At 41.5% G+C, this 21,943-nt stretch overlaps 1 protein-coding gene across 1 annotated transcript in view; it reads left to right on the plus strand.

The window, feature by feature from the left end:
- The first annotated feature begins 850 nt into the window (after positions 1-850).
- Positions 851-21,943, plus strand: part of MAN1A2 (mannosidase alpha class 1A member 2) — a 131,306-nt gene continuing 110,213 nt past the window's right edge. Inside the window, exon 1 of the mRNA XM_085069543.1 lies at positions 851-1,653. Within this exon, the coding sequence (XP_084925669.1) occupies positions 1,346-1,653 (308 nt within the window). The 5' untranslated portion in view covers positions 851-1,345. The remainder of the gene's footprint in view (positions 1,654-21,943) is intronic.

The raw sequence follows: 21,943 nt of genomic DNA on the forward strand, positions 1-21,943 counted from the left end.
AAAACCCTGCCCTTGGGGCCCTGTCTTATGGGGTGCCCAGGATGACTTCATGGAGATCCTTTAGTCCAACTGCCCTGCCCAGGCAGGGTCACCTGGAGCAGGTTACTCGGTGCAAAGAGTAGGGCAGGAATGTGTCCAGGTGGGCTTTCAGTGTCTCCAGAGAGGGACATTCCATGGATCACTGTGGACAGTGTGTTCCAGTGCTCTGCCACCCTCAGTGTAAAGAAGTTCTTCCTCCTGCTGAGGTGGGACTTCTTGTGTTTCAGTTTATGGCCGCTGCTCCTCGCCCTGTCGCCGGGCACCACTGCAAGGAGTCTGGCACCATCCAGTTGGCACCCACTCTTGAGACATTTATGTGCATTAATGAGATGCCTTCTCAGTCTTCTCTACACTGAACAGGCCCCGCAGTCTCTCCTCATAAAAGAGATGGTCCAGAGTGTAATCATCTTTCTGGCCTCAGCTGGGCCCTCTCCAGCTCCCGCTTGTCCGAGCGGTGCTTCCCCGCCGCTCTACACCCGCGTGTCCCGCTCCCAGCCCCGCTGCCGCTCCCAGCCCCGCCGCCGCTCCCAGCCCCGCCGCCGCTCCCTGCCCCGCTCTCGCTCCCTGCCCCGCTCTCGCTCCCAGCCCCGCTCTCGCTCCCAGCCCCGCCGCCGCTCCCAGCCCCGCTCTCGCTCCCAGCCCCGCTGCCGCTCCCAGCCCCGCTCTCGCTCCCGCCGCACCTCCCGGTCCCGCTCCCGCTCCCCGCGGGGGCCGCGCCGGCCCCGCCCCTTGCCCCGCCCCCTGCCCGGCCCCCGAGCCCCGGCCGCGCCCCTTGCGCCTGCGCCTGCGCCGCCTGCCGCCGCCGCGCAGGCGCCGTGGGGGCGGGCAGAGGGTCCGGAGCGGGACCGGCGCGGCGGCCGCTCCCGGCGTCGTTCGCAGCGGGGCCCCGGCGCGGCCAGGGGGATGCGCCTCTGCCCGGCCCGGACGAGGGGACGCGGGCGGAGCCACGCCGCGCGCCAGGCCGGGCCCCCGGCTGCTCGCTGCCGCTCGTCCCGCAGCCTCGCGGCCGCGGAGCTCAGAGAGCGCCGCTGACCGGAGTCGCCCGCTCGGGCCCGGCTGGCCCCGCGGCGAGCAAGGGAGGGAGGGAGGCGGGGGGGCGCGCAGGTAGCGGGGCGACCGCGCCCCGGCCCGAGCCCCCGTGGGGGCGGGGGCCGTCGGGGCGGCCGGGCCTCCCCCCCTGCCCTCCCTTCCCGCGGCGAGGATGGTGATGGTGCAGCCGCCCGCAGCCCCCGAGCCGGGCCGGGGCCGCCCTCCGCAGGGGCTGAGGGGATGAGCCGTGCCCCGCCGGGGGGTCGCTAGCGGAAGGATGACCACTCCCGCCCTGCTGCCGCTCTCCGGGCGGAGGCTACCCCCGCTGAACCTGGGGGCCTCCGCCTTCCCGCACCACAGGGCTACCTTGAGACTCTCCGAAAAATTTATCCTGCTCCTTATTCTTAGTGCCTTCATCACCCTGTGCTTCGGGGCGTTCTTCTTCCTTCCCGACTCCTCGAAGCACAAGCGCTTTGACCTGGGCTTGGAGGATGTGCTCATTCCCCACGTGGACACCAGCAAAGGGGGCAAGAACCTCGGCGGCTTCCTTATCCACGGGCAAGGGCACGACGAGCACCGGCACAGGTGGGTGCTCGCTCGCCGCTAAGGGAGCGGGACTGGGTGACGGGGAGATCCCTTAAAATAGGTCCTTCCCGTACTGCTGTCCCTCCTCTCACCGACATTCTCGTGTCGTACCAACGTGTATCAACTTCTGGGCACTAGCCCTGTGTCCTCCAGCTGTTGTATGTAGCTGTAGCTCCGTGTTTTTTTTCCCGGTGTGAATTTAGCCTTCTGGAGAGCAAGAGCTGGGAGGGCAAATACGAGGAGTCCTCCAGTGACTGATTTATTTTCTCACCTTAGGCAGTTCCCTGCAGCAGCCATGGAAAGAAGGGGGTTAAGTTTTGGCATTTGTGGAGACAGTATAAGTGACTGAAAAACTGCTGCATCTCTTCTGTAGCTATTATGGGCTTACTCAAAACAGCTGCTTGTTGCTGAATAGTGCACAAGAACTTTGATCTGTAAAAGACTTCATGCTGTGATCCAGAGGCTGTCAGCCTATGACGTGCAGGACACAGAACTAGTGCAGATGGCACAATTGCCTTTTTCTGGCCTTAAAATCACTTGCTCTAATGTTAATCCAGACGATTGAAGGTGCCGGTGGCTCAGTTTGCTTAATTGTATTTGCCAGTGTAAAAAAACCCTGGATAAAATAAGAGTATCAAATCAAGGGCAGATATGCTGTATCAACAGCTTTTAGGGGCCACCTAAAGCTTTGTGTAGTGCAAGCCTCTAAATGTTCAGGACTGGATCATGTGAAGTTAAGCATTCAAAACGGAGGTATAAAACCTTGAATTATGATTATACAGTATGTTTGCTTCTAACATACTTCAATTGCTTAAATCCTATCCTGCTGCCTGGATCTCAATGAGGCTGATCGATCTTTTTTCACTGTCAAAGATGTGTTAAAATATGACGATGGGGGATAAAATACCTGCTTTTCCATACTCCAATTAGTAATACAGGGAAATTTAAAGAAAGATTACTTACACTGATAGTGTTTATTTGAAAGCAGCTTAAAATATATCTTATTGGCATACGAATTATTTAAAGGCTATTTGTATGAGATTAAAAGGAGAGGGTTTAAATTACTTCTTTTTATTAATCTGTTATGAATTCTAAAAAAATATGTGAATACTATGGTATTTTTCCTCAAGGCATCTTTGCTGTTGGATGTCTTGGGGCACTTAACATGAGCCCTTTCTCCCTATCTGAAAGGGCACAGGTACTTAATATTTAACAAGGACTTATTTTGCCTATGATGTTAATTGCTAGTGTGGTTAAACACTGCCTTAAACATAGGTTTAGACAGTCACTAATATGCCTTTGAAGTTCTTGTCTTTCACTGTGTGGGTTTTTTTGTTGGTTTTTTTTTTTTTTTGTGTGTGTGATCTTATTTCTTAGCTTCCCCAGTCCCTGTGGCACATGCAGTCAAAATCACTTTCTGAAATATAGGACAGATGAAACAAAAAGAAGAGTTCAAAAATGTTCAAAACTCCAGCTGTGGCTGTTGTACCTTGTGTTGCCCAGTAGATGGGCTGTAGAAAAAAGGAGTCTGTTGATAGTGATAGTTCACATGGATCCTTTCCAGGTTCCCTCTAAGTGTAGTTACTGAGGCCACAGCTTTAGGAATGAAGTACATACTTTTTTTGTGTGTAGATAAGCAGTAGTTTACAACTGGAGTTAAATGCATTTTGGTTGTTTGGGATCAGTTTTTAAACGAAGTGGTTGTCCTGATATCAGTTAACTTTCCTATGGTTCCTCTATTGCTGTGAATGTGTGCACCTCCCACCTGCCCTCCATCCAAAATTTCCCTGTCGTGCTCATTTTTTCTATGGCCACATTTTGAGGTATTTGAGCAAGAATAGGTATTATTCCTGGTGTTTTAGCTTTGCAAACCAGGCATATCTTAACTACTTAAAAATCCTGGCTGCTTAACCTGCTTGTAAGACCCTTGTGTGAATGTCACAATATGCATTGTGCAGCAAGGTTATGTGCTTTACTTTTGAAGCAGCTTCTTTGGCTGATTACCACATAGTTTTATCAATGGGCTGTTTGCCATCAGCTTGGAGCTGATGTGATTACTTACCATAGTGGAAAGCACGTACTGCCATTTTCATTGCTGAGTTCTTGCTCCTGGATTGCAGGACCATTGACAGATGGTATTTTGAGAAAGTGTAGGATCTTGAGTGGTGAGCTCTAGATTACTTGCAGTCTCAGTTTGGGATGGAAAGCTTTTTTCTGCTTACTATCAAGGGGCAAAGTCAAGCATCAGCTACTCTGTAATTGTTGTTATTTGGGTGGTGCAGAGGAGTTATGATACAAAAGGTCAAGAGAAATTAACCTAATCCTAATATGAAGGAGGATGCAGTCTAAAATGTGAAGTATGAGGATGGATTGACAAGCTAGATTTTCAGAAATCGAGGGATTTCAAGACTAATTGGATCAAAGGTCATTCATGTGAAGTATACACTTGATTAGGAAATGACAGGTGTTTTGATTTAGTCACTAAAAAGGAAAGGGTTTCTTCTGTGAATGCTGGTACTGATGTCTATCAAATGATAAAACACACATTTCATTATACTGCTCCCTTGGTATATAGGCTATAATTTTTTAATGCTACTTTTGCCCTACTCATATTTTTAGTTTTGTAGGCTACTGGAAAATATTCACGTTTCTGTCTTCTAGAAAAATGCAGCAATGATATGGGTAGAAAATCATTGTACAACCATACTTTCATGTTGGGTGTGCAAACAGTGGCTCCCACTGGATTTTCTCTGTATTCCTTGCATTGCTTTCCCACCTCTTCCCCTGGGCACCCTTGACATTCCTGAGTGCTTTTATTATTATTGTTACAGTGGTTGCCCCTTGCTGACATTAACTTTGCATCTTCGATTAAACTGTTTTCTTTTTTGCTCCTGTCTGTCTTTCGTTTCCCCCTTCCAGACAGAAAAAAGGGAAGGGGGGGTAGCATTTCTCCCTTCCTCATGGTCTGAAATATTTATTATGGGGTGACAGTGTTCTTGCCAATCTCCAGAGAAAAACACATTTCTTCTAAGAAGATGGTTAAAATCCGGAGTAAAACTGCAGTTTATGTTTGGGAAATGGATGGGCTGTATTGCAAGGTAATACTCACCTTCAGCTGTTCATTTCATCTGTGTGCTTTTCCTGCAGGGTAGTGCGTGGGGAATGAGTGAGTAATGTTGGGAAGGTGTGCCACAGATTTTTGTCTTTGAAAGGAGGGAGAGTGGAAAAGATTAGTCCAGCACTTAGGAAGATAGATGTGTGCTTTTTTTTTTTTTTTTTTTAATGAATTTCAGTTCCTGGAGATGAGTTTCTTTCCATTTCAAATAGGATCTTGGAGAGATTCTGGAATGAGAGCTGCATGGTTTTGAAGACATATCTTGTGAAACAAACTTGTGAAGTGCCCAAAATTTTTACATGATTTTAGATAACTAATTTTTCCCAAACTTCTGCATCTCTTGCCACACAAAAATACCTAAGGTGTTTCTTATTACCCAGTTACTTTTCAAGTATCTATGGTGTTTCATTCTTCAGTACCAGATCTAAAAGATAGCTCTGGAACTAAACCAAAACATTCTTACAGCTTCTTTGCATCTAATGTAAATGAGTGAGAATGCAAATGCCCTGTAATCTCCTTGATTTCTCAGATTTTTTAAAAATAAGATTATCTGCAATATGAAAATTGAGCAGACTTGTTTCTTTAACGATGTGGCAAAGCAGCTGCTCTTTGCATTACTTGACAAAAGCTAAGGCCATTTCTGTGGTGAAAGTACATTAATCTTAGAGGCAACGAATAATGTAATTTTAGGAGCTCAGAGCTACTTTGTAACAGTGCTTAGACTGCTGTTGTGCCAACAGTTCAGTCCTTCAGAGTCTGGGAAGCTGTATCTTTAGCTGCTGAATTCTTGTGTGTCACTTCAAGTCATAATTTCTGTCTGTGAAAAACCAAACCCACCAACCCTCAAGTCATCAGGTTGACAGCAGCTGCTGCTGATACAAGTGACCACCTCAATGGCCTTGGCCTCTGTGTGGCAGTGGGTACAGATAGTTTAAATCAGGCTTTTGACTTTGTTTCTGGAAAGCTGAGGAATATTGACTGCTGTGTTATGCAAAGATGGAAGCTCTGCAGTCTGATATGGTAAGTTGTGGGTCAGCAGCTGTATGGCAATAGTCTAAAAGTGCTCTTCTTTTGCTCAGTATGTGCTTGTCTCTTTGGCAATAGCAACTGCTGTCTCCACTCTTAGGAGGTGAAAGTAACAAAAATTATTCTGAGGTGCTTCAGTCTTAATTTCTTCTTCTAATTTCTGCATTTTTTAAAAGAAACATTAAAAGCTTAATATGCTTCTTTTGAATCACTTTATCTTCTCTCATCTATATGACTTAATTAGCCATAGTAAAAGTGGGCAGAGGAGATAATTTAGCTTCTATTACTCAGTGAGATCAGTGTCTTCTGTCATCCTCTGCCATGCCATCGAGTATAAAAGTGCATAAAACTCTTTGCTCTTCCTTGCCTTTACTCGAGGCACAGTTCATTAGTGTAATTAAGAGTACTTGCTGTTGTGATTCTGGGAACCTGTTTTTTCCCCTGAAAAATCAGGAGCCACTCTAATGTCTGCACCTCAACTCCTACTCCATTCAATTTCTCAGTGCATGAGAGTGAGTCTATTTTCAGAGCAGACTCCCCACAGTCTCTGAAATGTGGGCACTGATTTTAAGCTGAGATGCTTGATCCAGAAGGAAGGATTTTCTGGAATGCAACATGCAGGAAATGGCCCTCATGGTGACACCTCTGGAGCTGAAGAGAGCAGGATAATACATTCCACATCAGAGTTTAGGACTATCTTGTATGTCTAGGGTAAAGTTGAGCTAACTGCTTGGTGCCAGTCTTCAGCTGATGAAGCTTTTGCAAGAGCACTCACTCTCTTTATTTGGAGACTTTTTTCAGCCAGAGTTTTTAGTAGCCACATGTTACTCTTTTCTCTGGAGTCTGTGCTGAGAAGGGACTTGACAGATGATGCTGATACTTGAAGAATTATGGGTGTTGATGTCTTCTGGAGTGCCCACATTATAACCTTAAACGTAGTTGTGATTTTTCCTGAAGTTGCACTGGACGGTGGGAGAGGTGCCCTCTTGGATTATTTCTAAGGTTCTGCTGAAATTAGTGCTTTATGTTGTAGGCTGAGAAATGCTTTCAACTTTAAAATACAAAATGCAAATTCTAGACCATCTGTCTAGATGTCCTCCCTCCTCCCCTCCCCATCTGCTGAACAGCCTACATCATATGTAGAGTGCTGCTTTCTTCATGTTCTCTTGCTGTACTCCAGTTTGTCAAAGTGTTTCCTGTATTTTGAAAGAGAGGAGTTGAGTGCTGCTGTCCTCCAGTTCTTACCCTTTCCATTAAAAAAAAAAAAGCTTTAACTTACTGGTTTTCTGCGTGATCTACACTTTGTCTACATGCTGGAAAACAATCAGGCGTGGGAAAACTGCAGGAAGCTTGCTGGCTGGATTTTGGCCAGCTAGTGGGTGGGTGGCAGTAGTAATTTGGTTCATTTGGAGTTTTGTAGATTAAAATCTCGAAAGAACTTTAGCATAAATGTGGGTTGCTTGATGATGGTAGCAGTGTAGGCAATAGTAAGCAGTATGGCTAGTTGTGGGCATACTGCACTACAAGAGTTCTCCCATCTTCTGATCCTTTCAGTTTCTTGTAGTAAATACAAACATCTCAATCCTACTCAGTTTCTTCTGAGTTAGGGACTTTTTCTTCCTTACAACAAATATTGCCAAACTTGTAATTAGTTTTACATACGTGTATGGTATGTGTACATGGTTTCATAACAATTGAACTCAGACTGAATAGAGGGAAGGAGGAGAAATTTTGTAGTGCCTTTCTTCTTATGTCCATCCCTAAGAAGCCCATAAAATTCAAAGCACGTTAAGTGCTTTTATTCCGCCATCCTTCACTTTTAATTATTGCAGCTCTTGATGTTGAGAAAAGTCTGGTCTCATGGGTAGGCAGCTGTTTCTCACAGTAGTTTTTCAGGCTAACAGAGTAGGAACTTGGGGACACGTGTTTGGGTATAGCTCATGGGATTTGTTCTTTTCCTTTTGTTTTCAGATTCAGGCTCCAGTGAGTGCTATCATCTGTCTTAATTCAGTAACTAAATGATCACTTTTTTTCTGAAATTTAGAGTCCTCTTGCAAGTAAACTGTGGGGAGAGGGGTGTTCAACAGCACTGCCCACCCCAGTAAGGGATAAGAGAGGGAAAAAATAAATGCCTTTTTCCTGCCATTTCAAACTTTGAAATAAAAAGTCTGAGTGCTCCAAATGTCCTGTGAATAACTTTTTTATTTAAAGTGAATTCACGTATTCATGGTGGGGAAGACTGGGAAAAGTTTTGGTGACTAAGTTCTTGTCATATGTTTGCTCATAAAATTTGTAGGCTTTTGATTCCTTTTGTCTTTATGTCATCTGGTCTAGTGCTCTGGATAAAGCAAATTATGTAACTTCATCCATTCACTCAAAGATCTGGAGGTTCTGTATTGTTCTGGAGATCTACAAATACTAAAAAAAAAATAATAAGGGAGATAACTTTCCCTGGTAATTTCCATTCCTTCCATTCTTGTATTTTTGAGTAGCTAACTAGGTACATTGGCATTTCTAAAATTAAAAGAAAAAAACAAACAAAAAAACCTGAGAAGATAGGTTAATAAGTAACCTATAGTATTCTCTTGTTATCTAGAATCTGCTTTTTAAAGGTCTTTTTTGCCTTGTCTCTGAAGCAAACAAAGTTTATGTGGACATGCTATGTGTTTACCTGTAGCTCTCACCAATCCTTCACTGTTCTCTATTCCCTCTTTTTCAATGATCGATCAGTACCAAAGGGTGACCTGTTAGAATAAGTCTTTCTGTATCTTGTGTGTGTCCTGGGACTGGGGGAAAGACTTTAATTGGGAGCGGTGCTGAAGGAATGATCACAGCTATGAGCCCAAGAGTAGTTTGTGATACTTGTTCTGCTAGTCAGTCTGCACAAGTGTAATTTTGAGCCAGTCACAGCACAGAACCAGTCACACCAGTCACAGTCACTGTGTTCTTAACTGTTTGTTAGAGAAGGGTGGTTGGAAATGAATGCTGTGGTGGGGAAAACCTGGGTTTTATGGGGTAGCAGTAGCAATGGGGTGTGTTTACTGAGGTGGTAGTAAACATTGGGACAGAAAACTAAAGGCCATTGATGTTTGAAATACAGGGCTGTGTTAGTTCTGCTTCTTAGAGGATTTATTTGCCCAAACATTGAGTCATATTTGTCATTCTGTCTTGCTGCCTTTGTTCTTTTAAATATTCTTAAAATGCACACCTATGACCTGGATTACCGTGTATATTGTATTCATCAGCAGTTTTTTTAATGTTTTATGTGCTCTGTTGCTTGTTAGTTACCTCTTAACCCACCAGAGGATTTTGGAAGTGCTTCCCCAGCTCCTTGCAGTGGCACTGTCATTGCACCTTACAGTGGACAGCTAGTAATTTTCTGTGATTCTATTTGAGAGAGCAAGTTTGAGGTTTTCACTTGGCTTAGCATTATATAATCTAAGTATGGCACGAGCAAAATTACAGTTTTAAGGGAGTACATGTGACAAAAGTATTTTCTTGCTATATAAAACTTTAGGAGCTCCTGAGTGAGATTGCTTTGTGTCTGTTAACACCAGCATGCAAAAATGTCAGTTTTCACAGAATCCTAGAATGGTTTGGGTTGGAGGGAACCTTAAAGAGCATCAATTATTAACCCCCCTGCCAAAAGCAGGGGCACTTTACACTAGACCAGGTTGCTCAAAGCCCCATCCAGGCTGGCCCTGAACACTTCCAGGGATGGGGCATCCACAACTTCTTTGGACTTGATCCAGTGCCTCATCATCCTCACAGTAAAGAATTTCTTCCTAACATCTAATCTAAACCTTTTTCAGTTTAGGGCCATTCTCCCTTATTCTGTCACTACATGCCCTTGCAAAAAGTCCCTCTCCAGCTTTTTTATAGGACCCTTTTTGGTACTGGAAGGCTGCTGGAAGGTCTCCATGGAGCTCTCTCCAGGCTAAACAACCCCAGCTTTCTCAGCCTGTCTTCATAAAGAGGTGCTCCAGCTTTTTCTCTATGCTAGTAGCTAGTTGGAAGTCTTTTGCAAGATGGCATTAATCTCAGCTGAGTTTTAGCACTGTTTGCAGACCAGCAAGGCATTTGAAGCTTGCACAGACAAGCTGCATAAGTTGTCATATCTGTCTGTGACCTGCTGACATGTTTTAAGGCTGAAGTGTACCATCAGGCCATTTATGAGTAGGTGACCATCAGTGGTAAATCAGACTAATCCAATTTACTTTTTATTGGATCAACCTGAACGTACTTAGAGAGGGTAAGAAAAACATATCATCTGTGGGAGTGGTATATCCCTTAAATCCTTCAGTGGGAATGGGAAGATCACATTGCCATATTCTTGCTTTGACTGTCCTGCTGGATAAACGAACCAGGGGTGAATACACTGGGTTCTGTTCCTGGTTTAGGTTTGTTGGCTAGTAAGAATAGCTTACAGCTGTGCACTGTTTCCTCAGCAGATTTTTCTGGGTGTGTTGCTGTCTTTACAAATGTATTGCATTTTGAGTGCTATTTGCTGTTTTCCCAATGCAAGTTAGAGGATCTGCTTTTGCTCCAGACTACTTGCATTCTTTCTGTAGTATATTTAGAAAATTATAATCCAGAGTTGACTTTCTGGACCGCAAACTTCCTGTTTGTTTTCATCACTTTTATGAAATAAAACTTGATGTATGCTTTAAAGCTAAACTTGAAGAAACACCTGCCACTCTCTTGGCTTGTTTGAGATGGCAGTAGGGGGAAAGATGCTTAGAGAAGAGGGACGTTATTTTCCTGGTTATGATACAATATTTCCCCCTCTCTTTTTTCTTTCTCATTGAATGTAAGTATTCTGTCTTTAAAAAACGCTAGCATGAACTAGTTTGACTCAGAACCATGTTTCTAGTGACCTTTTAAATCTCTTAATCAGTTTTATCTTGGTAACACTGATGACTATTTAATTCTAAACTTAATAATTGCAGATGATGCAAGCATGGATCTGTTTTTCTAGTACTGTAATCACACATCCTTACTTTCCTAAAGGCATCTGTTCTGCTGTCGCTGGCTTCTCTTTGAGTGGAAAGTGTTCTCCAAGTTATTAAGTAACATATGTAGTGGATTCTGAATTGCAATGCACAGTGTTCTGGGGAAGAAAATATTGCAGAGGTGTAAGAGGCTCTTCTGCAGCATGGAGTTCTGATCTTATAAAGGGTATTCAGGAGATTTATGTTTCTAATTTGTGAATAATTCCACCTTCTACAGACAGTGAAATCTGTGACAACTAAAATACTAATGGGTCCGTGATACAGCCATTTTCCAATAAATAGAAAAAAATCAGAACAATTGTGAAATAATGCAAACAATTAAACAAAATATTAACTTCAGTTTTATCACTATGTTGCATGTTATTTTAACTGCGTGTTACTCTGAACTGCTAAAAATTTTGATTTAGATACTTAAAAACAGTCAAGTTGGATCTATTTGTTACACTTACTAAATTGGTCCAGCTCCATGCCGTGAAAAGTTCAAAGAGTTTCACTGTTACACCTGCTTTCATGTGAAATGAGTTACTTTTTCACATCTCAGATGCTGGAAGGGAACTTAACTGCTTCTCAGCGGCTGTCACACTGATAACTAAGAATTTTTTTAGTTCTATATCGTGTCTGGTAACATAGTCATTTTGAGGGTCTGATACCTATGGAAGGATACCAAGGTATCTGTGTGTGTGATACCTATAAACTGCCCAGTGAAGTGGATGATCAGGGCCATCATTTAAGTACTTGAATGTGAAACTTTAAAGCTAATGGCTAATGAGATGGCTGATACTCTACTGGAAGTTTTTATGAGTAACTTCTGTATGAACTGCGCTCAGCATTTTCGTTATGTTGGTGAACGTGATGATGGGAAATAATTCAAAGTTATATCGATAACCAAAGGACACTCTGTGAAAATGAGGCTAAAATCCACTGAAATCCCTACCCAAACTTAAATAAACCTTGCTATTACCTCATCATTCTTGGTATTCCTTAATGGGAGAAAGATTCCAGATTCTCTTCCACCAGTGTTTTTTTGTTGTTCTTTCTGACTGGCTTTTGCTTAGCCCCATGTTGGCACTGAAGAGTTTGACAGCTGCTTGCTGGCCAGAGTAGGCAATGGGAACAGTTAATTGACTCACTAAGCCAAATGCCTAATGGTGACTTTGTTCTTATGTGTGTTGGTGAAACAATGGAATTTTTGTGTTTGTATTATAAACACTCCATGTGAGCCCCAGGTCCTTGTTTTGGTCTGGTCTTTATACATATGTAATCTTTTGATATGTTTGTTTTGATTTCCATAAATCACTCGAGCACTAATTTTATTCAGATGGATTTGCTATTGCAGTTATGCATTGTCATTTTCTGACACCCTGTCTCCCCTCTTCAGACATAATTTTCTCAGAATAGCATCTGGCCATCACACTACGGTGGGACTAGATCATCCAATCTACTGCCATTACAAAGAAAAATGAGGCTTGACATATTCGTGTCAATTTGGCAAGATGCCTGAATCATTATGCTCAATGAAATATGTGACATTTCAAGTGGTAATCTAACCTGCAGGAGCACTTGCAGAAGAAACTTGAGGCAGTGCAAAGAAAATGCCACCCTCACTTGGGCTGGGAGGTCCAGATACTGACACAAGCCACCTGATCAATACCCATCACAAGATTGTGGTTTACTCCATTAAGATATTTAATTTTGTTAAAAATGTTTCAATCTCTAGAATTTGGTGGTGATGGTGATACTGGGAAAATTTAAAATGCCTGTTGAGTTTAAAAGAAAAAAAAAAATCCAAGGAAACATCTTTGGAGCTTTCTTTCATACAGTACCAAGTAAACCAACTAGCAACTAGCCCAGACTTTGAAGTGGTGTGTGTACTTTGGAGTCAGTTGTAATTACTTGCTGTTCTTTGGTTCTCTATCAAATTTGTTTTGAACCTTCATGGATTCACAGTGTGGAATTTTTAGAAAAAAAGCAAGCTATGTAATATTGTCTAGTGTTTTAGTAACTAGAAAATACATGGAAGCATAGAAAAATTTAAGTACTCCTTAAATATGAAATGTAGCATTTGTTTTTCGATGTCTGAATTCCTTTAAGAAGAAAAATTTCTGGAGCCTGTACAGACTGTAAGTAGAGTTCTTCCAAGCTGTCTTGAAAAAATTGCCTTAAACTCTATCAGCCATAACCTTGCTCTTACCAGCTTTAAAGTGTATTCAGAAATGCTTAAAATAGAATGCCTTTTGAGATTTAGAAAGTCTTATATTTACATCAAACTGTTCAAACACATTTGTGGCAGATCGTTTTTGGTTTTGTATTTTCAGTTTCTGCTCTACCTTTCCTTTTTATAGAATTGTTCACTTATTTTTAGCAATTTGACACCACAGTTTTCAGTTCAGTGCTCACCAGTTGAAATAAAACAGGGCAGTGAAGGTGGCCAGGGCTATCCAGTGGTTCTGTAGCCCAGGACTTCTGAAACAGCATCATCATCTATTCTCTGTAGAGATGGAAAAGCTGGGAAGGGAAGAAAGGATAGGAAGAGATGGTTTGAAGGGTGACCTGGAAATTTTTCTTACATTCCTTTATGCCATGCTGGTTTTCACATCACAGCCTTTGCCCCAGCCTTTTTCCCCATGAAGGCTAGGTGGGGTCCTGAAACCTGTTGTGGTGATGGATGAGTAATACTGGCTCTTCTCTTAACTTGTTAATAATGACTAAACTTTAACCTCTGAGAAGAAAAAAATGAGTAAAAGCCTCTGTAAAACTAAAGAAATCCTCAAGAAAGGAATCCACATTAGGTTTTGACAGCCATCTTAAATACCATGTTTTGTGTTTATTTTTTCCCATACCTCATTTCTGGAATCTGAAATCAGTGATGACTGATGGTGACATAACATTTATAAGGGAAGGAATAAAATTTCCATTTCCTAGTCTGAGTGCTTTATTTTGCAGCATCTTTAGGGTTGGAAAGAACTTCCAGCTAATATTATCTTCCATGCAGGATATTGGCTGCAAGGATATGACCTTTTGCCACACCATTAGTCTTGAGAAATAGTCTGTCTTTAAAGTTGCCATGGGTGAGTGTCCTGCATCTTCTACCATGTACAGAGGTTCTTCAAGCAGAAGATACACAGCAATTATTTACTGGCTCATGCAGAGAGCCTAGCCAGTTAGGCAATTTACTGTGGATTAATGTGCTTACCAGCTCAAGGAGCTCCTGCTGGCCTGGAAGGTATAAGGTAGGAAAATATCAGCCTCCTTTGATCTTGGAGTGGGTTGATTCTTGAGCTTGCTGAGTCAACATATTCCAGCTCCACTTTTTTTCTCAGCTTTAATGCCTTTTTGAGTCAATATTTTTCTCCTGAATTAAGTTAGTGTCTCATCAATTACACTAATTTTCTTACCTTTTGTGGCTTATAGCTATGACAGGATCCTCTTATAAGGTACCAGTTTATTTTTGGAGGAGCTCAACCCAAGCTCACACTGGATTTTTGGGTTGTAAAGGAGTTGAATTCCTGGTTTGGTGATCTTGGGACTGTGTGCTTGTTTACTCTGGACCAGTATATTTGAAACTATTAGATCTGAACTCAAAATAAACATGACTTTGTTGCCTATAGCCAGTGAAGGAAAGGGTTGTGGGTCCCTTTCAGTTCAAAACAGTTCCAAAGTTTTCATTAGTCAAATTGACAGTGTTATCCTGTTTGAGTCATCTCTTTCTTAATTATGTGCTGTTAAAGTGTGGATGTATTTGTTAGTGAAATGAGCTCTTTTTCATGAAAGAGGTAAGAATGTTGCCGTAATAATTTTAAGTAATGAAACAGATTTTAATTTAATCTTTGGGGAATCAAACATGTGACTGTGACTATCCATGAGCTGCATTTTGTTGTTGGGAGTTTAGGAAGTTGCCCATGGTGGTAGTGGAGAAGGAAGAAATGAGACTTTACATGCTGGATGCATATCTTATTATGCAGATGAACAGAGGAAGATAACAATGTGTACTATGTACTGTTTCTAAAGCTCTCTGAAAAACCTGAGATTCTATTGATTGAGAAAATTCAAAGATCAAATTGCTGCGACATTTTATACCCTCATCTCTCTCATTGTTGTAGATTCATGTTTTGGGCTGTGGTACTTCTGTGTGTTTTCTGTTTTGGTCGTGTCAAGAGTAGTTTGTGTTCAGCTCAAATGCTGCTGCTGCATATTTCTAAAGCCTTTATCTGTAGCTTGTAAAACATGTTAGTAATAAAGTGTTTTACTGATACTGGAAATAGCACAGATAGCTTTAAATCAAGATTTCATTGCATTAGCTTGATCTGTTAATATTATGATAGGCTTGTGAAAATCACCCGTGGTAGTTCTAAATATACATACTACCCAAACATTGCTCATTTGCTGTATTTTGTTTCACTTCTTGTGTCCTGACAGTATTTTGGTTGCAGATACACATGAACAAAGATTTGCTCAGCAATTCCCAAGAATGCCAAGTCATCTTTGGCTGAATTATTTGTAATGTGTTGAGTGGTTTACACATCACAGTTTCTTCTCTCTTGCTATTTCTTTTTGCATTCTGCTATGTTTACTGTCATGATCCTGATATCCCTACCTTGTTTTATGGGTCAGTCATTCCTTAGACTACATGCTGGATTTTGCTAACCTAGATGGCTGTCAACACTGTTGTTTACTCATTTGGGAAGACATTTCCATTGGGAAGGTGTCTTTTGCAATGTGAAGCTTATCATTCATATTTTGTGCAGTTTGCTCATGGAGTGGAGCAAATGAGCAAACTCCTGCAATCATTTGTGGGAATGTTATCTATATTCTTGTAGCTATTTAGAAGCTATCTGGACATGGTCCTGGGCAACCAGCTCTAGGTGACCCTGCCTGAGCACTGGGGTTGAATCAGATGACCTCCTTCCCTCCTCAACCTTTCTGTCATTCTGTGATGAGGACTGTGTTCTCATCTGACATATAAAAACCCTCTTTCCATATTCATAGATGTACTGAGTAGTGTGAGCATTGCATTGTTAGGGTTTTTTTTTTTGATTGGTAGTTACTGATCCAGTGTTCCTTTTCTGGCCTTTTTGAAAAGGCAAAAACCCCACATCCACTTATGTGTCCTCAATCAAAATTGCATATTTTATTAGCAGTGGGGATTATTTTCACGTGGAAACTTATTAAAAGCACCTGGAAGGCTAAATAATTTGTCACACAGTTGTCTCTTATCCTCTGCTTTACTAGCAAGATTAAAGAACTTTGGGAGTAATGAGATAGAGTTTTGCTGTGTGGAACAGTGCAGATTAGACCATACGTCATGATTTCCAGGTATTTTGTGTGTCTATCTTTAGTTACTATTTTGGCTGATTTGCCAAGTAAAGAGGTATAAAGCTTTGCTGTTTTTTTCCTTCTAACTAGTCCCAGCAGTGCTGAATGGGAGAACAACTTACATTTCTCTTTTAATTAATGCAGTATTACTGTTAATTATATCCACACTGCAGTCTGTGTCACTTTATATGAATCACAGCATGTGTGGTATATGTATGTGTGTGTATGTAGATGTGTATACTTCCCCACTGAAACAAGGACTACTGTTTAACAACAGAATGTTGCCTGCAGCTCCTGTCCTGTCAGAGCTTTTCTCATGACACATCACTAAATACCTTCTGGAAACTATTGATATTCTGACTCAGTTCAAAATAATTTTTTTTTTTTACTGTTGTTGCCCTGTAATTCATCCAGTTTCTGTAAAGCAGGATTACATTTTAAACTGCTGCCCCATAGAAGGAAGGGAGCAATCCTTCCAATGCTGTGCTACAAGGATGTTTGTCTTTCAGACAAATCCACTGCTGCTGCTGTGCCACAGCGAGGCAAATCGAGCAGCACTGATGCTGTGTTAGCCAGGAGGGCTGTACATAGTGGTGTCCTGGTGGTGAGAGGAATAAGTCAGGAGAAATTGCTCCAGGTCTGTGTTTGGACAGAGCTGCACACCCCTAGTAGTGTCGATTTTCCATAATGAAGAGTTCCCACTTTCCTCTGGGAGACTCCAGGATATTCCCCCTTCTCTTTCTCTTCAAGCTCTGCCATACAACATTTCAGTGCATGGCTTATGGCACCATGCATGTTGAGTACTATTCTGATTTTAAACACATTGATAGACAGGTGTCAATTTACCATATAGACATATGGTAACAATTATAGGTGCAGGAGGAAGATAAATCTGAGCAATATGTGTGAACTTCCAATCAGATATTTAAAGCAGTGTTGCTTCTGGGATGTGCAAGGCAGCTTTGGCTGAGTGATTAAAATAGCATTATGGAAATGTGGTAGCTTCTGTCGACAGAACATCTGTGTGAGGGTAGTCACTTCCTTAGAGCTCTGTAGGACCTGCCAGAGGGTTTCCCATGCAGAGAAGCCTGGTACCATCTGCTTACCTGAAAGTTTGCCATCTCTGAGTCTGCATTATATGTTGCTTGCTACTTTTACTTTGGAACAGCCTTTCTCACTTTGTGGTTTTTTTTCTTGTCAACTTATTTGGTATTTGAACAATTAAGAACTTTTAGACTAAGACCATACTATTATCATGGCTGCTGCTTTAAATTGCTAACTCTCTCCAGCTGTTTTTTTTCTGTTGGTGAGTTTTGGTGCTTACTGCTGGAGATCAGGCTATTGAGAAGACGCAGGGTGTTAACGGAGGGAGCTACCTATTTACTGTGATACCCCTTTGGAACACAGACATCAGGAAGAGGACATTGCTTCAGTTAATATAGTTCTCATTTTCCTAATATAAGAGGTGGGAAAAGGGAAGGAAGTACCTTATTAGGAGTAGGAACCTGGAGGGGAGGGGGGAGGTTGAGCCAGGGGTAGCAGAGGACCTTGGTGGTGGTGAGGAGCAGCAGTTTATTCCTTTGAAAGCTGGAGAGGGAAACTGCACTTGGAGCAAAATAGAAGAGGGTAGGATAACTGAAAGAGTGCTTTTTGGTTTCCTTCCCTTTTTCCATACATAGAAAAAGATCAGTGTTGTCTCAGCTATTGGCTGAGTGAGATACCAGAGACTAACCAGAGGGGCTGTGGGGAGAGGAGACATTTGGAAGAAGTTGATAGTCAGGAAGGCATAAATAAAATTTAGGATGGTAGGGAGTGTCTCTTGCTGATGGAAGGAGCAGTTACCAGTGGGGTAAACTAGAGAAGAGGAAACCATTTGGCTAAGTGAAGGAATAGATGGAAATGGTAGTAGGGAATGGCCATGGATAGTAGTGGTTAATGTGAATTTGTGTGCAGAAAATATGCTACTTGTACCTTGGACTTTAACACCCTGAATGTGCAGGTCTAAAGCACTTGAAGCTCATTTCCTGTTCTGCTTTGTCCCCAGACATTTAATCTTGACTGTATTCTAGCCCCAGCATCAGTGTTTGGGCAGTCAGCCAGTTAGGAGACCTGATTTGGCCTGAAATGATCCATAATTTTTCAGCTGGCTCAGCTCACCACTGGCTGAATGGCTTGTTGCCCAGTCTCCTGAGTACCAGCATAAGGAGTAAGTGAGCTTGCTTTTACAGGGCCACTAAAGCCCTGAAAAAAGAATGATTTGCACAGAAATGGTGACCACTATAAGGAATATAGAGTTATAACATCCTTTATCCATAAACCAATATTTGAGCTGTAACAGTTGATCATGGTAGTAATGCTGCAGTCAGACACAATCACTCTTTAACCTACTAAGTCAGCAGCATGTATGGACATTCAAGGATCCTTATGTGCCATCTGACTTGTTTCTACAGAAGTGCTAGTTTTCTAGCCGTCGGTGACTGGCTGTGACAATGCCAGGGAAGCTGAGTTCCTGTGCTTTATCTGGCTGGTGATCAGCAGAGGGGATGCACGCTGATGGTGTGCAACTCTTACTTGCCCAGGGATATCTTCATTCCAGTCCACACAGGTGAACTTCTGCATCTCAGCTACGCAGTGAAGGCAGTGTCATCACTTCTCCAGCTGGAAGTGGGGTCTGCAGATGGGTCACCTCTGAATTTGTCAGAGAAGAGCTTCTCAAGGCTTAACCTGCCACGGCTTGTGCATGCAGTGGTGATCTGTGCTCTAGGTGTTTGGGTTGTCCTGTCAGCTCATTTATCTCACCCTGTTTTTAGCCAGTAGCCCTCAGTTTCCAGCAGATCCTTGCCTTATTGCTGTTGGGACCTTTCACTTGTCAGTAGCTAGGTATTAATCAGCTTAAATATAATATGAAACTGTAACTGGAGTCTCTTATTTTTTTGCTGCAAGCTGATATGTGTGACACCCTGTCAAGGTATTTTCTCTTCTGTTGTTTACTTGGATAGAGGATGACAGCCTCCTAATACTAGCTCAAATGGTGGATTCTTTTATGGATGAAAAGCTCCAGCATTTCCAGTTTGAAACACTAGGATATTAAAATGATTGTCATAATTTTTAGTGATCACTGCTTCTTAATTTTCTTAAAAAACATACCTGTAACCCCAAACATAATTCTGTACAGCAAATGTCTTTTGTGAGCCTATTTTCTGTTGTCTCAAGTTCTGTTCTTAAGGTTGCTTACTTGATACTTCTAGAAGCCAATAAGATATTGCTGCTCACAGTTGGTGTTAAACTTTTTCTGGTTGTTATTTGGAACTAAATAAAGTTTTCAAACCCCATTCTTAACAATATAAAATGAAAAAAAGCGGGTTGATAGATGTGTTTGCTTATGAGCTGTGTTTCTTGAAAAAGTCTGTTTTATGGTTTGCTTGGTTTTTTATCCAAAACAAGAGTAGAACAGGAGTTTTCTTCTTTCTACTGGTGTTCATCCTGGAATCAGACGTTCAACGTGGGGTTTCTTGGACAAATTCTTTTCAAGTATGTCCCCTCAATTATATCCCCTCCTGTTCTAAAATGTTCTTTCATTTTAGAACAAGCTTATAATGTCTGTGTAGAATGTCACAGAAGCATCTGTCCTACCACATGTGGAGAATGAGGCTATCCTGTTCTATTAAGTATTTAAAGCATTTGTATTAAGCACTTCCATTGCAAGGAATTAATGCAGCTTTCACTGTGATATTCTTACACAGTGATGGTAGCAAGCTTTTGATACCTGCTGAAGGGAATTTTTCAAGCTATAATCTTATGAAGGTAACAGGTAAAATCCTGTTTCTGTTTTGCGTAGAGATTCTCATATATTGCTGTTTCTGTATGTCAGGTGAAACGTTAGAAAACTCTTTGTAGCTTATTAGGCAAACAGATATCCTTTCCTTATTGGGCTGAACAACCTGAATAAGGGTATGTGCTCATCAACAGATGTGCTAAAAATTCCTTTTCTTTAATGTGCATATGCAGAAGGAAGAAATTTTTTCAACTGGCTTAAGCTTCTGCTCAGAACTTCGGTTTCTGGAGACTATTTGGGTCCTTTCCATTATTCCTGAAGATTTTCTACCATGCTTTCAGGAACTCTTTCTCCCCCCCTGCCTCTGGCAGTATCATGTGCAAAAGAAGAAATTTGTATTTCTGGGGTCAAGGATGATTAGAAAAGAGGGGAAAGCAAGATACTTGTGTATATAATACACATGTACAATTGGAGTTCTAGTGTTGTCACTTTGTTCTTGTGTTTGTCCCCATATCCTCCCAAAATTTGTGTACTAACCTGATGTTTTGAACCCAGCATCCTGTCTTGTCACAACTCTCAGGCACTGTGGGTGGTACAGAGGGTGAAGGAGTAGCAAGTCAGAAGTAGTGCTGTAGTGCTGCAGAGGTAATGCAAGCTTTTGTTGAGCATACACTGAAACACATGCTGGTGTTGTACCAAATGGGACCCATGATTCATTTTCATGGGGTAAAAAAATATTGAAGAATTACATGTTTGAAAAATCAAGGACTTCTCACTCCAAAGAATGTTAAAATGTTGTGTAGTATGGTAGTTGTACATTCAACTTGTGAATCTGCATGTGCTTGAAAGGGTGAAAATTAAGGTGTAGCAGAAACCAGTAATATTCTTGGGTTTTAGATGTTTGAATCTATTTTTTTAAATCTAAAATAGTTGTCTAAGTCTAGCTAATTTTAGAATTCTGTTTAATGTTGGGGTAGCTAAGTTAGCAACTTTTTTTCCAGAAAAACCTCTATCGAGGCAGCTTTATCATTGTGAAAAACTTGACTTTACAAATACTGTTTTGTATAGAATAAAGAAATAAAATAATGTTTGTAAAGATTATAGCCTGGTGACCTCTGCAAAAGATGAGCTTTGAGTGATATGGAAAATGCAGTAAGACTCTGCAGCCATTTTTGTGATATATGCCAATTTATAGAATGTATCACTCTTAGTTTCCTTCATGGCTTGTGTTGATGGGTTTAAATCTTTGGGTTTTTTCCTATTGGTAACTTAGTCTTGGGAAGTAGTAGCAGACTAGAAATAATATTAGGAGCTTAATGCTATATGTGGGAGTAGTCTGGTTCCTTTTAGTTCTGCTTTAGCATATGCTTCAGTATCTGATCTGTGCAATCAACGTCAGTGGGACTGCCTTGTCCTATATGTAAATATGCTTATTTATAAAAATTCTTTCTTTAATGAGAAGCAGATTATGCATTGGTCTTGCAGGAGAACTCAGTTCATTACTTCCTCCATGTCACAGGACTGGCTGTGTATTATCCTGCCTTGTTCAAACGGTTCACAGTATCAATAAATTATACAGTATACTAGATGTTGGTCCATGCTGTCTCAGACTTGTCTGTGGTGAGTAGGATGTAAATACATTTGGATACACGTTTAAATTTGTATAACCACAGTGTTTCCAGTGACTTCGAGTGGTTTGTAGTAAAAAATATTGTGGTTTGATATTGTTAATTGTTGTGGGCTTCTGAAATTAATCTTAAATTAAAATTATCCTGCTCTTTTTTGGTGGCTTGAATCCCACATCCAAATAAAATACACATTTTCAGATGGAGAATTTACTTTTTATCCTACCCAATTCTCTTGTTCAGTATTGATTTCTTTCTCTATTTCTTATTCCTGTAGTCTATATGTATTCTTCACTCCAATTTCTTGTAAAGTTCTTTAATCTTTATTAGTGTTGAAAAATAAAGTCTGTCTCATTCGCATGCTAGTTGAAAAGGAAGATCTGATGCTCCCCTCAGTATGGTGCTGGGAGACAGGAAGCTGTTT

This window comes from Lichenostomus cassidix, chromosome 1 (genome assembly GCF_008360975.1).
Source record: "Lichenostomus cassidix isolate B80296 chromosome 1, HeHo_3.0, whole genome shotgun sequence".
Classification (NCBI taxonomy): Eukaryota; Metazoa; Chordata; class Aves; order Passeriformes; family Meliphagidae; genus Lichenostomus; species Lichenostomus cassidix.